At 37.2% G+C, this 18,181-nt stretch overlaps 1 protein-coding gene across 3 annotated transcripts in view; it reads left to right on the forward strand.

The window, feature by feature from the left end:
* Positions 1–18,181, forward strand: part of NELL2 (neural EGFL like 2) — a 319,702-nt gene that overhangs the window by 291,279 nt on the left and 10,242 nt on the right. For all 3 annotated transcript variants that reach the window (XM_077870366.1, XM_077870365.1, XM_077870367.1), the window contains 4 exons: positions 5,154–5,294; positions 14,812–15,005; positions 16,037–16,213; positions 17,934–18,158. In XM_077870366.1, coding sequence (XP_077726492.1) covers positions 5,154–5,294; positions 14,812–15,005; positions 16,037–16,213; positions 17,934–18,158 — 737 coding nt within the window. The remainder of the gene's footprint in view (positions 1–5,153; positions 5,295–14,811; positions 15,006–16,036; positions 16,214–17,933; positions 18,159–18,181) is intronic.

Consider the following 18,181-nt stretch of genomic DNA (forward strand, 5'->3'; position numbering starts at 1 on the left):
TTAGCTTAAAAGTGATTAAGGTTAAAGTGATTAGGTTCCAACACATTAGGAACTGTTTTGGGTGTGGATGATTCTAGACATTTGCATGTTTTTTTATTCTTAGTTATGTAGTTATGGTAGAAATCACTTTTACCATATATGAGAATGAAGTTGCTTATCAAGTGTCTCATTCTGTAGCTATATTTAATTTTACATGGAGATAATTTGTCATTGTCTGAAGTGACCCTTAAATGCTGATGGCAACAGCCATTTTCAGTTGAAACCAGTGGTCCGTGGGACATTGTAGAAGGAATCCATTCTTGTGTTGTCATACCTGAGGGAGACAAGGAAAACAAGACACTGACATATGTGAGCTTTTTTTGTTTTTTTTTTTTTTTTTTTGTATCTTTTCCTTTCTTATTTTTCTGCTTGTTGGTTTGTTTTTAATGATTGCCTCAAAACATATGTGCTTTCTAGAAAATCTATCCTCAACAGTGCCTTCCACTTTTATTATCCAAGTCAATTTTGATCCCCGGGGTATGACTACTGTTCATGACCACTGTTGGGTGGCTAAATATTATTTGGAGTTTGATTCTCTATGCTCTGGGATGGCATTTTAATATCATCACTAGATGACTCTTCTAATGTTGCTACTGAGAAAGTTTTAGTTGTCCCTAGGCAACAGGAAACTAGTTCCTTTCTAAGACAGAATATGTAATGAAACCATAGTTTTTCATAAAATGTCTTTTTAGTTTTCCATAAAATGTACCTACAGAGTACAGAATTAAGGGCTTTATAATCAAAACTAAATAATTTGAGCTTATACATCCTGTACTAATCTTTTTGAATACTTTTATTCAGTTCAGAAAGTAATTTGTTCAGACATAACAGTTCTCAATTGGAATGAAATAATAACATTTTTTTTCTCTTTTAGGTCTGATGTTCCCTGTGTATCTAACTCAATTAGATAATGTGAATTTTGGGTTTTAACTGACCAAAAGAAAATAGCCAAGAAATTAATTCTTTGAATTTTTGTCTTTACTGTTTTCTGATATTATACTATGTAAAGCACAATATGTGCATATTTGAAAATGCACTCAATATGTGTGTCATTTATATAACTCATAGTAATATTCAAATTTGTGTATAGAGAAAATATACTTCTTAATATGGATCAGATTTCATTTGTTCACTTACTAAATATTTACTGAATAACTAAGAACATATATACCATCAAATAGCTTACAGATGAGGCTGTTTGTTTTAGCTTTGGCTTTAATTAGAACCATGAGCCAAATAAACATGCCTTCTGGTGGGAAATGCACACTTGGGTGATTCAAGCACACTCATTTTCTACTGACTTTCACCAAGCAGAAAAGTTTGCATATACAAATCAAAACAAGCAAGAACGTGAAAGTATCAAATGAAGCACTATATATTATCTGGCTAGTTTTTCTTCACTATCCTCAATAATAGCATGTATATAATTTTAGGAATGACATGAGCATCCTAAATATTTTATAAATTATGTCATATTTAAATTACTTGAGTTATTTCACTACATGAGGAAATACTCAGCAAATCCTTCTGAAATGTGAATATGGAGCACTTATTTGTATGGAACAAAATACAGTATTTTGGTGTTTCCAAAACTTTAGTCATTTTTTATACTAACTTCATAATTGTTGTTATATTTATATAATGTTTATACCAGTATTCCCTTAATATTATTTCTGTAATCTCTCTCACTTTTTAAATTTAAATATAATTTCACTACTGTACTATCCCTTAATATTATTTCTGTAATCTCTCTCACTTGTTAAATTTAAATATAATTTCACTACTGTACTATTAGTATCACTTGCTATAAATGGAAATAATTCAGAAATATAAATACATGGCCATTAAAATATAGTTGTATCACCTAAATAACATCCCACTGGTGGCAGATATATGACATGTGGGGAAACACTTCCTATATGATTGCAGATTCAGATTTTTATAAAGTCTCTTAAAACACAATTTAGATATATATTAAACTCAGCGAGGGCAGAAATTACTTATGGTTTGTGCATCTTTGTTTCCCTACTACTTAGTACTTGGCACATAACAGGCATTCAATAGAAAATTGAATGGCAAATTAATGAGTTGGTGCATATATTTGCATATTCCTCCTCTAAAGTTAAAATAATTAAATAATAAAAACAGAAAGTGAAAATACATTTTAAAAAAGAAAACACCTTTTATCCAGTCTTCGTTTGTATCCACAGTCTTCAAAACACAAATAATATAATTCAGAGCATTCTTATTAAACTTTAGTGAGCATGTTTATATCTCAGGGAAGGGTGCTACAATATAAGAGAGAACTGGTGTGAGGCAATAAGGAGTGGGCCTAGCAACTGGGAAGAATGAGTAGAGAAAGTAAATGAGAAGTAAAAATTGAAATATGTATCTGTGTCATGAGATACGAGCTAACCCCACAACTGTGTTCGGGCAATAAAAAAGGACTATATTAAAGGCTAAATATACATGCAAAAGTTGTTTCAGTGGAGAAGGCCTGTTCCATTAATAGTTATTTGCAAATCACCAACACTAATGATCAGATTCTTCTAAAACGAGATAGTCTGCAACATCCCCCCTCATGGCCTTTCTTCCAATAAACTCAATTCTAAAGCTTAAATTCCAACCTGTTTTCTTTTGTCCATGCACTTAAGAAATGACATAATCAATTTTCTGCATCATTTGGGTTGGAAGAAAGACTGTATTAGGCTGAAATGAGCATAGCATTTTAGCCCCATTTATAATCAGAGATTCATCATTTAGGGAGGGACCTGAAATACAAATAGGCTGTTCCATAAAGCCTAGGAGGCCTCAGTAAATGGAAGCAATCCACATCAGCTATTTGTCAAGAAGTCAATGGTTAGCTGATTTTACCACTAACAATTATTTTGGCAGTAGGAATTACTGACAGTAGGAACTAACTCTTCAGAAGAGGAACTATAGATGCAAAAACATTCTTAATTCAGAAATACTGTTAAAATTTTGCAATTATATATATATATATATATATATATGCCTATTACCTAATCTAAGAGAATTGTTTGCACCTTATTTTAGTGAAGGGACTCTGAGTTTATCAAGAAGTAAATGAGTGATGGCTTATTTCTCTCAAAAAAAAAAAACCAGTATATTTATTTGTTCAAAAAATTGTCTCTTCCAAAATTGAATATAGAAAAGGGAAATTTAAAAAGAAAATGAGCGATGCCTGGGTGGCTCAGTGGTTGAGCATCTGCCTTTGGCTAAGGGGTGGTCCTGGAAACCCAGGATCGAGTGCCACATCAGGCTCCCCTCAAAGAGCCTACTTCTCCTTCTGCCAGTGTCTCTCCCTCTGTCTCTGTCTCTCATGAACAAATAAATAAAATCTTCAAAAAAATAAAAAGAAAGAGAAAATGAAAGGAATATGTATTTCCAAGATTTGGGAGTTAAAGGAGACTGAAGTAGGAAGGAAGTACATTGTGTGGAACTGAAGTGAACTGTCTTCAGCTGCGATAGGACTCCAAACAACAAGACTTCCCTTCAACACGAGGGACATCGTCATGCCTGGTCACTGCACCAGAGACTGTCATGCAGGTGTGGGAAGCATATAAGAAAGGGCTATCCTACATTGGCGAGTGAAATCTTCAGTCATGGCATAGGACTGTCAAGATGGAAGTAGGGTTCATGTGAATATTTTTGGCAGCTGTGATGATGGGGTGCCATCTTATCATTCATCAGGGTATGAGTCAATCAGAGCACCCAGAAACCCAGAAGGTATCTGAGAAGAAGGGGGCACTCTATAAGTCAACTCCAGAAAATATTTTTTCCTCTATGAGCAAAGGAAGAGACTTGGATTGGCGTTCGATATTCTCCTCATTAACAGACTGAATGAATAAACCCATAGTATCAGATAAGACTTTTAAATGGCAGCGTGCAAAAATCTGACCCAAACAGGAGAATAAAGGGCTTTTATTCTTTGGGAGAAGCAATTAAGCCATTGGAGGAAATATGTGAGACTGAAGTTATATAGCTCTGTTTACTTTTTTTAAGGTTTTATTTATTTATTCATGAGAATACACAGAGAGGAGAGAGAGAGAGAGAGAGAGGCAGAGACACAGAGGGAGAAGCAGTCTCCATGGAGGGAGCCCGATGTGGGACTCGATCCCAGGTCTCCGGGATCACATCCTGGGCTGAAGGCGGTGCTAATCCACTGAGCCACCAGGGCTGCCCCAGCTCTCTTTGTTTAGACAATTTTCCCAATTTCAATCTACCTCTGCTTTGATGAAGGAACACACACCTGAAAGTCAGGCAACCGTGGACTTTTAGGTGACCTTGATTAAATTCCATAATTTCCTTTTGCCTCATCTTTCTTTCCTATGCTCATTACACTATCTGGCAAGATTTTTTTTTTTGGGGGGGGGTTGAATAAGGTAATATATGTGAAACCCATTAAAAAGTGACATAAATGGTATATTATTCTTGAAAGCATGAAGCATGTTGCTTTTGCTACTGGAGATGAATGATATTTTAGTGAGGATAGTAGGTTTTGCTTATAGTAATTAAAAGACCCTAAAATCCCAATGGCTAAAAGCAAAAAGGTTATTTCTTGCTCATACTCTGCCCCTCCCAACTGGGAGAGGAATGTGCCCCCCATTACCCTTACTCAGGAACTCAGGCTGATCTTTATTTAGAGCCCCTGGAGAATGCTGGTCATTGTGATGGGGAAGGGTGCATGTGAACCACAGGCTGCATCCTAAAGTCTGCCCCGAAGTGACACATGACACTTCCTAATTGGCTCCATGCATTCACATCCCAATCCTAGCTTGTGTCTAAGAGAAGAGCTAGAAACATATGGTGAGCAGCACTAATGACTCTCATAGATTGTTTCATTTTTTTCCATTTTGGATGACTTCTTCAACAGAGAAGCCAACTAGATATTTCTCCTGTTACTCATACCACTACCTGCTTTCTATATGGCTTTCAACAACCAAGCGGACTTTCTGGAGTTTGTGTTTTCTCAGTTTTAAGGATTTGCTGGCACTAAAATATCCAGTAGCTGTCTAGCAGAATATTTTAGTTTTAGGTAGAGAAAAGCAGTAATTGTGTAACATCCCATTTTTGTTCTCTTTGCCAAACAGACATTGACGAGTGCTCTGATGGCTTTGTTCAGTGTGACAGTCGGGCTAACTGCATTAACCTGCCTGGATGGTACCACTGTGAGTGCAGAGATGGCTACCATGACAATGGGATGTTTTCACCAAGTGGAGAATCCTGTGAAGGTCAGTACAAAGAGAAGAACTAGAGTTTAAGAACACTTTTTGAACTTGAGTAATATATGGTAAGGTGTAAATAACAGACATCAATCTAATGTTTAAGTTTCTGGTAATTTTTGCTGTGTTTATACAATGATGATTGGAAACCTGTTAAAATCTAACCTTTGTTTGCTAATTCTGATAATTAACTGATTTTCGGATATTTAAAACTTGTGACACTAAACGAGTTTTCAACGGGTATTTGCAACTGTTGAAGTGTATTTTTAGAATGAATAAACCCATAGTATCAGAGAAGATTTTTAAATGGCAACATGCAAAAATCTGACCCCAAAAGAGTTAGAAAAAATAGATGAGGAAAGCAAGATAGAAGGAAAATAGAGGGAGAGGAAATATGATAATGATATGGCCAAGGATAATATTCACAATACACACTACTCTGGGCTATTCCTAACCTATCACTTAGCTGGCAAAGTTAGAGCTGTTTAGGGAATGTTCAGTGTTGGATACAGAAAATACAATCCCTGCTGCAGAAGAGATTTCAATCTAATAGGAGTGGGAAATTCAATCAGATTATATTCAATTATATATCATTAATTTTGAATTATTTTCAGTGAATTGACAAACCACTCTGCCCCTCTATACCCCCTATTAAAGGGCGTGATTTATAAAAAACAGGCAGGATGTACAAAGCCTCATGAATAATTGCCAGGGAAACCATCCACACTGAAAGGATTTGCCATCCAGAAGTTTGGCACAAGAATGAAAAACAGAGCAAACCTCAAGAAGTTACCCTTTTCCCATTTGTATCTATACCTTCATAGATTAACAGTCCGAGAGAATAAAGTGACTAAAATGACACAGTCACTGAGGCCTTGGAGAATCTAACTTTAACAGTACTTGACACCTAAATGATAAGATGTCTTTTATTCTTGGACCTCAGAGGGTTTTCATAAAGAGGAAAGTGAAGCGGTCTTGGGTGATAGATGCTTTCATGCACTTTGTACTTTGCTGGCCGCTGCAGAGCTCTGGACCTGAAGCAGAGGGTCCATCTGGATTTTTGCAGTGGAAGGGGAATGCTGTTGCCTTACCAGGGGCTAAAACCTGGTGCTTGCAAATAACCACGGAACTGTGGTCTGAGAGCTTTGCCTTCCCTGGTGCATGTCCCAGAGTGAATACTTCCAGTCCTGTAGAGAATGCCGTGAACCATGGATTGCAAATCAAGAGGCAGATCAAAGAGTGTGATTTTGCACTTCCCGCATAAACTACTTTGCCTGTATTCTCTCATCTGTCATGGGGAAGAAGTCTAGTTTTGTTGTTGTTGTTGTTGTTGTTTGTTTTTTTTTTGTTTTTTTTTTTTTTTATCTAAAAGTGCTACCTTTTTGTTAAGATGGTCTTTCACTTTAAATTATATACACAAAGAGTAAATATAAGCCGATTATAAATAATTCAAGTCATACACAAATACCTAGATTAAAGCTGAAAATACATCCTAATTTCATCCCTCCCCTTTCCCCATCCCTCCTGCTTCCCTAGGGGAAACCTGTGCTTGGGTTTGCTTGGTACCCTTGCACACCCTTCCCATGCAGCAGAATGTGAAGGGGAAAAAACATGTACCTCTGCTGACTATCTCACTTTACATTTGCACATTTCACTATGTTTGAAATTTCTGACTGCAAATCCCAGGAGGGCTGCATTCGTTATCTATCGATGCATAACAAATTCCCCCAAAACTTAGCAGCTAAAAACAACAAAAGTCACCTGACAGTTTCTGTGAGTGAGGAATCCATGCACAGCTTAGCTGGGGGACTCTGGGTTCACAGTTTCTCGTGAGGTTGTGGTCAAGTTGTTGGTCAGGCCTGTGGTTTCAGCGTGCAGACTTGTCCGAAGTGGGAGTGGGGTGGTGGGGGGTGGGGGGGAGCGGGACTCTGCTTCCAGGGTCACTCCTGTGGCTTTCTGCAGGTCTGGTTCCCATAAGACGGGAACCACTCACTCCACAGGGCTGCCTCGGGACGTGGGAGCTGGCTTCCCCCAGAGCAAGCAATCCAAGCAGAGCAAGTGTCCATGGTCTTTTTATAACCTCATCGCAGATGTGCCATTTCATGGCTTCTCTACGTTCTGTCTGTTAGCAGTGAGTCAGAAGTCTAGCCAGCCCACACTCAGGGGAAGAAGATGACATGAGAGTATGAGCAGCGGTGAGGCTCGCTGGATGCTAGTGTATGGGCTCCCTCCTGCAAGGGCCTTGCAGCCTTGCCCAGTGCGCTGATTTTATTTCCATAGTTACTTTCCCCTGCAACTCTCCAATAACAGCCATTTCATACCTTCTCGAATCTCCTCAAGTCTTAGGTACCACTTGCCTTCCCTTCATTCTCTGATGACAGCCCTGCTGCTTATTTAACCGAGAAAACAGAAGCATCTTTGCACCAGGAGCTCTACTAGCTTACTCTTGTTTCTTCTTTTTTTTTTTTTTTTAACTCTTGTTTCCATCTGCTGTTTTCCCTTCCTCCTGTTTCACTGAATTAAGTGCCATTTCTCCTATCAGACGTTAAACGCTCCGTAGTACCTTACATCTCACCCCTCTCGCCTGCTTGAAGTCTCTGTCTTTGTATTACCCACATTCTGGTCCTTATGATACTCTTTCTTATCAGCATACAAACAGCCTAGAGTAGCACCCATCTTTAAAAAGAATAAAATAAAAAAAAATAAATAAATAAATAAATAAAATAAAAAGAATAAAAGAAAAACAAACAAAAAGTAAAAAAAAAAAAAAAAAAAAAGAGTAACTTCCCATGATATTGCTTGATTCTCCAAACATTGCCCCCATTTCACTGCTCTCTTCTAGAACAGAACTTTTTGAAAGAATCTGTTGTATTTGTTATCTCCGTTCTCTTGCTTCCAACAACACGGTAGTACCCCAGCCCCACTGAATGCTGCCCTTTCAAGATGACTTAACAGTTTCCACGTCATCAAATTCACTACTCAGTTACTCTCTCTTTGCTTGACAACTCACGCTTTTGAAGCAGTGGATCACTTCTTACTCTCAAAACAACTTTCTTCACTTGGCTTCGAGGATGCCACTTTCGCCTTTCTCCTACTCTATAGGCCTCTCCATTCCCTCTCCAAGGGCTACATATTCAAGGCCCCAGGACATTTGGCAATCTTCTCTATCCATTCTCAAACTAAATCAACCAGTTCCATAGTTTCATATGCTGTTCATATACTTCTATTTCAGACCTTTTCCCTAGTTGCAGATTCATATATCTCACTGCTTATCGGGTATCTAACCTGGATCTCTTAAAGACAACTCAGACTTAATGACTAAAATACAACTCTTGATCTTGATTTTCAAAATATTTTCCCAGTCTTACCACTTTTCACTGTGTCTATTGTTACTATGTTGGTCTAAGCCATCATTATCTTTTGTCTGGACTAGTGTACCTTTCTCCAAACTGGTCTCCCTACTTCCACCCTTGACTCCTCTAGGGTCTTGTTTTTCTAGCACTCTAGGTTGCTTAAAATCAGAAGTAAGAGCATGCTCCAATTCTGCTCCAATGCCTGGAGGCTTTCCATTTCTCTTCGGAGTAAAATCCAAACCCCAACAATGGCTTTTACAAGGGTCTACGTGATACGAGTACTTGGCTTTCTTGCCATTTTACAAAAATACCAAACTGACTCCCTTCTCGTGTGCTTTTCTTTTTGTTTGGAATGTCTTTCCCCAATTCTTTGAATTTTTCATTCATATTATTCAGATTTCCTCCTAAATGGCTTCTTCTGGACTCCCATCCTAAAATAGCATCCTTCTCTAACACTCTTCACTTACCTTGCTTCACTTTTCTTCATAGAAATTATAACTTCTCTTGAAGTGATTGAGTATATTACTTACTTGCTTATTATCTTCTGTAAAATGTAAGCTTTAAGAGTCATAGATTTTTTTTGCTTGTCAGCCACCAGTGCCTCAGACAATGTTTGTGTCAGAGTGTACAAAATATATTCATTTGCCCAATGAAAAAGATTAAAATGGATAAAAATAGAGATAGATACATAGATAAATAGATAATATTTAATCAGAAGTACATTAGGAATATAACCTGTTAGAATTGGATAGTAGATAGTCCTATCTTAAAACTAAATATATATTTAAAAGAAACTAAATATATAAAGTAGTGATCAGGACAGAAAAACAAAACATTATTAGTGCACTCATGAGTGTCCAGAAAGTAACAAGGAAAATTAAACTAAGCATTAAAAATAACACATGATAAAGATGAAGATGGGGAAGTAAAGGATTGTATAAGATGCTTATGCAAAAAAAAAAGGCTTTTCAAGGAAATTCTTTAAACACAGAAACAGTGGGAAATCTTTTTTTTTTTTAATATATATACAACTCTGGAAAGATGATTCTACTTTTATCTTCCAAAAGAATTTATAATGATTATCAGAAAAACCTACTACTTTCTCAAGACAATGTGCTCTGAAGGATTCCTTAAAAAAAAAAAATCAATGTTATATAAAAAAAAGAGTAAAATGCTTCTTCTAAACAACTATCCATTTACTACAATTTCAATGATTTGCAGAATTGTAATATTAGTATTTAGAAGGATACAGTTTTTTAAGAGTATAATTATATCTGAGCAGGTGCCATTTTTCTGTTGCTGGGAAAAAAAGCATTTCAAAGTGGACAAAGTCACAGCAGTAGGTTCACAATTACTCTGAAGAGATGCATAAATATGTTTGATGACATGAATAAGTAACTGCACTGTTTCACTACTTTTTAGGCTGCGGTTCAGTAATATGCAACATACATGTTTATAAGTGGCATTCATACAAATTATATGCTGCTTTGCTCATCCATTTATCTCAGAGGTGTAGATATTTAATCCCCCGATAATGTGCCTGAGAACCATCTTCTTTTTCCATGTTGTCCCTTCTTCTATGCTTGCCTGAAAATATGGCTCTCTCTGAGAATAAAGCCCAGTAGCTTTTTCACATAAGAATATTTTATTTACATGCCCACTTTTCACCTGTGTTACTTTAATTTCTGGATTATTTTTAAGTTTGGTGAGGTTTTTGCATTTGTAAGCCGAAAAGATAAGATAGCATCTTTTGAGTATTATGTTCAAGCTAAATATTGTGAATTCTTAACCTAAATCAGGAAAAAGGACAAAAATGAAATGAATCGAATTCACCTCAACAATTCACAGAACTTGTTGTGTCCTGAATCGAGGCCCAAGTACCTTGAGGTGTTTGCCAGGCATCTGCTGCATAGAAATATGAAAGAGGTGTGGTCACTGTTCTCAGCTATGGAAGAGAGAAAATGTGTACCACAACTGTCATACAAGATAGAAGTAGTGAGTTTCTTAATAGAGGAGAAAGCTACAAGGGTGCAAATAATAAATACGTGAGAAAATACAAATTTAGAGCTGTTAGGAAAGGAAGGGAGAAATGATTTCCTGTTTGGGAACAAGAGAGTCTAGCATTTGTTGTTTGTTTTGTTTTGTTTTGTTTTTTGTTTTTAAGATTTTATTTATTTATTCATAATAGACACAGAGAGGGAGCGGGGATCTGAGGGAGAAGCAGGCTCCATGCCAGAAGCCTGACATGGGACTCAATCCCAGGACTCCAGGATCACGCCTTGGGCGAAAGGCAGGTGCTGAACCGCTGAGCCACCCAGGGATCCCCCGAGTCTAGCATTTGTATTAGGACTTTGAGTGTGATGTGATTATTGCCACGTTGTGATAGGAAATGAGAGGCAAGCAAAAGAAGCAGCTTTAAATGCCTTTCTCAGAAGTTTGAATTTGACTCCAAAGTACTGTTTTCAAGAAAGGAAATGATGAAAATACATCTTCACCAAATCCGTATGTGGACCCAGTTCTATTTTCTGAACTCCAGACCCATATATCCAACTATTTACTGAACAGCTCTATTTGGCAGCCCAGAGGAGAGTGTAATTCAACACGCCCTGACCTAACTCATGTCTTTCATCATCCTGCCACCCACTTTCACTCCACAGCGAAATCCTGCTCTTCTTTCTCTGACTAGCATCAGCCAAATTTTCCAAGCTAGAAATCTACACATCATCCAGGACCACTTGCTCTCCCTAATCTTTGAACAAGTCGCTAAGTTGCTGCATCTTTGTTGTTTCTATTTTGGAAGATTCTCTCCATTGTCTCTTTCTGTTAATCTCTTAACCACCAATGTTAGGCCAGCACAGCACTGTGCATAGATAGGAGCATAGACTCGAGGCCTGACGACTTAGATTCTCGTGTGGGCTCTATACCCTACTAGACCTTGGTAAGGTTATGCAACATTTCTATGCTTCAACCTCCTGATCTGTAAAATGGGAATAATTACTGTACCCTCCAGTTGTTGTGAGGATTAAATGAATCATTATATGAAAGCCCTGAGAATCTGGCACATACCAACCATTGTGTAAGTGCTTGCTTTTATTATATGACCATTGCTTGCCTGGATTACTGAAACAGCCTATTAATTAATCTCCTGGCTGTAAATTCCAATCCACTCAAATTCCTCTTCCAAAATGAAGCAAACTTTGTATAGGAAATACCTGATTATGCCTTTTTTTTTGCATTTCCCTAAAATGACAGCTTATTGTCTTTATGATGAAGTTCAGATTTCTTTTATTTTTGAAGATTTATTTATTTGAGAGAGAAAGAGAGAGAATGCAAGGGAGGAACAGAGGGAGAGGGAGAAAGAAACTCCAGCAGACTCTACACAAAGTGTGGAGCCCGACGCAAGGCTCCATCTCATGACCCATGAGATTATGACCTGAGCCAAAACCAGGAGTCAAACATTTAACCCACTGTGCCACCCAGGTGCCCCTGAAGTTTATATTTCTTAATATGGCCCTTACTTGGACCCTGAGTACCTCTTCAGCTCACTGTCTAACTACTTACTCTCTTCCTGTGGACATTCAACTCATTCCCTCTAGCATATCTTGCTGACTCTAAATTTTGGACCTGCAAGCACACCCTGACCTCTGATTAGACCACTCTTTACCTCCTCTTGCTTGGCCAAATTGTATTCATCATTTAATTGCCACGAGGATGTGTATGTGGGCAAGAGAAAGATCCAGAAAGCACTACCAATATGATAGGAAGCAAATAAAGAAAAAAGTATTAGAAAGGGAGAATGAACTGTAGCAAATGCTGCTGCTAGATCAAGTTAGATCTGCAATGAGGCTTGATCATCGGAATTAGCAACACTATTTCTTCAATAACTCACTAAAGGAGTTGTCAGTATTTTTAAAGTTCGAATATTTATGTATCATAGTAGGTTTTTCAAAGCAGAATATATACCCCTTATGTATATTTAATTTAGGAATTTAATATTATAATAAAATTATATGTAACAATGAATTCCAAAACTCTATACTACCATTCAATTGAGAATAGCCTCTGTTTTGGGAAACCCAGGGTAGATAACAAGTCGGGGGAGGTGGGGGAAGATGAATTCAAATTTATTCAAAGTGCATTGTATAGCAAAAAGTAATCATTGGCTCATAATGATTTTCTGCCTACACATTTCTCCAGGTATGACAAGTACATATCAACCATTGTTGTGAGCAACTTATTATTCTAATTCTTTATTGTAAACATACTTTATTTCAGAGCACGTGTTCTTTTTGTGGCTGGACACCTCTTTGTCTTCTTCAGCAAATCTAAGGATTGTCTCTGCTTTAAAAAAAAAAAAAAAAAGCATTACCTGATGGCAGAGCTTTTATTTTAAATGTCAAGCAAAATGAAATGATTGTAAAAATCCAGCCATTGCCATTAATGGAATTAAATTTGTATGGTGGATATTTAAAGGATTATGTAGTAAGAAGTATTTGTCCAGTTTTTGGTCAAAGAGACCAAATAACTATGGTTAATATTTTTCCTGTTTTCTATAGCTCCTAATCATAAGAATATTTAATAGGAGACAAAGATCGAGTCGTCCAATACACCTTATTATTCTGAATAGACCAAATATAGAGCTATTTTATAAAATTTCACTTCTTGCTCTTCTTTCTCTAAATAGCATCAGCCAAATTTCTCTGATCCGAAATATATATATATTTATATATAATAGTTACTATATATATAAAACATATATATGTATCAATGTACTTTTAAAAATGTGAAATATGTCTTCATGCTGGCTAACAGTTCTGCTTTTAATCATACTCTATAGTCATAAACTGTATTATCCTTGACAAATCAAGCTATAATAATGTGTTCACTGTAGTTATAACAAAAATCTTTTCAGCTGTTGTCTCAATTCATTGGATTTCTTGCAGTGGGAATGGAGCAAAATCAAGACAAATAGACATATATCATGTGGCTTATTTTTAGGAACATATATATGACCGAACTTAATATTTAATAATTTAAATATGGCTAAAATATAATCTTGACTAGCCCATTTCTTTAATAATGTTGAAACCAAACAAACCATTTAAGAAAGATGTCTACGAAAGTCTATCTTTAAAATTTTCTAAGAAAAGCAGTGTACAGTCCCCCTGGTTAAAAGCTATCCATTCCATCTCTTCTCTAACCCACTTCTGCTGTGATTTAATTCTTTCTTTCTTGCCCTTTACTCAGAGGAAACAGATGAAGTAGGAAATAACTGCTCACTGCCACTCATACAATATCCCTGAAATGTATTTGGGCTTGTGACCTTTAAATTATGGGGATAAATAAAATGAATCACATCTCTTCTTATAGACCTGATCTGTGGGTCAAAATATGTTTGCTTTTCATCTGTATGAAAATGTTTTAGGCTGTGATTGCCATAGAATGGGTGAGGTCAGGTGGAGAATGGGCTGTTGCCAATTGAGTCAGGCAGAAGACAAAATGATCAACTGAAATGGAAGAGGTAAGAAGTAGAAGATTATTTGCGAGAGAAATGGTAATTCCAGATGGTTACTTGCCCTCTGTGGGTGGGGGGCAATATGTGAGGACAGTGTGAAAATGCCTGGTTGTAAGGGAAGAACACCTGGGCCAAACACTGGGAGAAGCTTAGGTGGGGTGATGTGTGGGTGCTTGAAGCTGAATAAAATCCCTCGGAGGTCCCATGACATCCCACTAAGAAAGGATTTGGGGTTCATCTCCCACTAAGAAAGAATTTGGCGTAAACACCATTTTAACATTGAGGGTGATTTTCCCAATGAAAACTCATAGGCACTATTAGAATTTCAACTGCCACTGATTTTTGTTTAATAAATTGAATTCTATCCTTACTTTCAAAAAATATGTGTTTCATAAAGCTTAATGGTATTTACAGAGATAAAAGTTGAGAATCTAACGAAGGTTATCTGGTGTTTGAAGTCAAGCATGATAATGTTTTCCTGTGAAATCCCTAGATCATTAACATTGCTTTAGTCAGCATTTAATACGAAATGCGTGCCAGTAAGATGAAAATTAATTTACAGTTGAATGCTTTATGTAGGAGGCAACTTCCTTGATTGCAGTTGTTTGAAACCAAGCATAGTCTAAGCACATTGCCTGCTGCCTTTTCTTGGCTGTAGATATCGATGAGTGTGGGACCGGGAGGCATAGCTGTGCCAATGATACCATTTGCTTTAACCTGGATGGTGGATACGATTGCCGATGTCCTCATGGAAAGAATTGCACAGGGGACTGCATCCATGATGGAAAAATTAAACACAGTGGTCAGATTTGGGTGTTGGAAAATGACCGGTGCTCTGTGTGTTCGTGTCAGGTTGGTATAAATAAAAAACTGTAATCATTTTTATTGGGATGTAATTTGCATAAATTTTCAGTGTACAGCTTGATGAGGTTAAACAAATGCATGCATCTACTTAAGCACTAGCAAAATTAGCAGAAAAGGACATTTTCATCTGCTCATAATGTTGTCTCTGTCCTTATTCCCATACCCTCAGTCTGAAGGAAACACTGGTTTTGGTCATTGTAGGTTATATTTATATTTTCTAGAGCCTTATATAATAAGTAGTACATATAATGCATACTTTTTTTTGTCTGGATTTTTTCAGTATATGTTTTTGACTTTCTTTAATATTCATTACATATGTCAGCAACCCATTCTATGTTATATCAATGTATTTCTTTGTTATTGCTGAGTAGTAGTTCATCTTATGGAAATGCCACAATGTGTTTATCTGTCACATGTTGATAAAACTTTGTTGCTAAGCATGCTAGGGTTTCTATAGTAACAATATTCTATTTGAACAAAAGAAGAAATGAAGCCGCAATGGACCTACTGTGGCCTGCGAGTGAAAACGATCTATTTGGACTGTGGCTCAGTCCCACTTTATTTACCCAGTTGATAATTGAGACTTAAAATATAGTTAGATAATTAACACTCTGCATGAAGGACTCAATTATTAAAAGAAACTGATAACAATTTGTACAGTAACTTAAAGTCTAATATAGCCCATAAACCTAACAGTAGGTAAAGCTTTTTGACTAACTATGCCCTTACACAGAACAAAATTTGGGTAATATTCTAATTACTATGCTAATAAACAAACACATGTATATTTATATATACATACCCCCATTTATATACACAGAAGGACGGCATAGTGGTTATTTCGTACTGGTCATTTCTGGAAATTTGCTGGTCAAGTAGCATTTGGAATCGGAAGTTCTCCAGTTTGGTTGGGTAATTCCTGTGTGTTTGCTGCAAAATGTAATATTAAATCTATTACATTGATGTAATATATTGAGAAACTGAAGCTTCTGTTCACTCTTCTCTCTTTTTTCCTACAGAATGGATTTGTCATGTGTCGCCGGATGGTCTGTGACTGCGAGAATCCCACGGTTGATCTCTTTTGCTGCCCTGAATGTGACCCAAGGCTTAGCAGTCAGTGCCTCCATCAAAATGGGGAGACTTTGTACAATAGTGGTGACACGTGGGTTCAGAATTGCCAACAGTGCCGCTGCTTGGTAAGTATAGTTTACATGAAGTACAGGGACAGTCCAGGCCCAGAATCCAACGAGGAAGACAGTCTTGGCCTCCCACATCTGCTAGTTCTCAGCACCTGCCTGGCCATCGTGCTGGTGGTGACAAAACGTGAGCCTGATTAGATGACAAGATGGTGGGCATGTAGTCAGGACCCATGAAGGGACAGCCTGGTGCAGATGTGGTTCAGCATGTTATGCATGTTTTTCCAGAGCCTAGAAGAAGAGACTTGGGATGCCTGGGTAGCTCAGGGGTTGAGTGTCTGCCTTTGGCTCAGAGCATGATCCCAGGGACATGGGATGGAATCCGCATCAGACTCCCCACAGGGAGCCTGCTTCTCTCTCTGCCTGTGTCTCTGCTTCTCTCTCTCTGTCTTTCATGAATAAATAAATAAAATCTTTAAAAAAAAGAAGAAGAAGAAGAAGAAGAAGAGACCCCCTAGCATCCCCAATCCCGTTCAGCTTAGGTTTATTTAGAGATTGTTATAAATAGAACAGTGGCATTCATGAAAAATATCATTTTTTGTCCAAGTAGAACTTTCATTAATCCATTTTTATCAGTCATGCTCAGACTTAAAAAAAAAAAACAGAAATAAATGCAAAAAAAAACCACACCCACTTTTTTTTTCCTCCTAAATATTTTTATCAGTGCAATTCTAGTGGGTACCCTGTTTGACACATGCTATGAATTTGCAATAAATACTTACTAGAAGACGAGAATTAAATGTATATATTTACAAAACTTCCACTGGAAACAACAGGAAAAAAGAAAATAAAGCCTTAATCAGGGAAACACCAGTCTTTTTTCATTAGACCAAAATTCTCGTTTTGTTCTAATAATATAAATGAAAAAGGAAAATTGGTCTATGTGTCTTTATGGAAGAAAGTTTCACAGATGCTACTTTTAAAGTCATGGCTAGTTTCCTCTCTATTTGTGTGAGGATATTTTTAAATCAATGCTTTTTTTGCTGCTTCTTTTTTATACTTTAAACCCAAAAATCAATTGAAAGAGCAAGGTCAGTTTCAGTGCCCGAAGGCTGCTTTCATCTCCAAGACCATGAGATTCAGAATTATGAAGAAAATAGGAAACAGGTGGGAACTAAATTTTTAAAAGATCCAATTCACACAATTTCCCCATGTGGAATAAAGCTGCCTGAAATCAGTTCCTACTTGTTGTTTTTTTTTTTTTCTCCAAAATCCCTAACCTGAGAAACATAAATGAACAAAGCAAACCTGCCAAATTCCCTTCCTATTTCAGTTTATTTTCTTGTAAATGGACAAAACTTTTGTTAGGCAGAAGGGAATAAATGAGAAGGTAGAGGGAGAAAAGATCAAAAGAATGAAAAAAGCACCTGATATGCAGAAATTTAAGTGAAACCTTCTTCCATAGTAAATAATTCTCCTCTGTCAGGGAAAAGATAGGAGTGTGTAAATGTGATTGTTTCAAGAGAAAGGGTTTTTGCTTTTGTTCATTGTTATTCTCATTTAATCCTTGAACACTCTTAAATCCACCTGCAGGATAGAGCTCAGCTCTGTGATAGGGCTTTTGTAGATTCCCTGCAAGATTTATGGCTTTGAAGGTGTGAGTATAACTATTCATCAGATAAACTAAGAAGTCAGTAAACACTGTACTTCCTCCCTCCCTACCTCCTTCCAAACCCTCCCTTCTTCTCTCTCTGCCCTTGTGCATCTGTTTTCTTTACAGCAGGGGGAAGTTGACTGTTGGCCTCTGCCTTGCCCAGAGGTGGAATGTGAATTCAGTGTCCTCCCAGAGAACGAGTGCTGCCAGCGTTGTGTCACTGACCCTTGCCAGGCCGACACCATTCGTAATGACATCACCAAAACTTGCCTGGATGAGATGAATGTGGTTCGCTTCACTGGGTCCTCTTGGATCAAACATGGCACTGAGTGTACTCTCTGCCAGTGCAAGGTAAAGCCTATTAAATTCAAGTA

The sequence above is a fragment of the Canis aureus genome, chromosome 25 (genome assembly GCF_053574225.1).
Source record: "Canis aureus isolate CA01 chromosome 25, VMU_Caureus_v.1.0, whole genome shotgun sequence".
NCBI classification, from domain to species: Eukaryota; Metazoa; Chordata; class Mammalia; order Carnivora; family Canidae; genus Canis; species Canis aureus.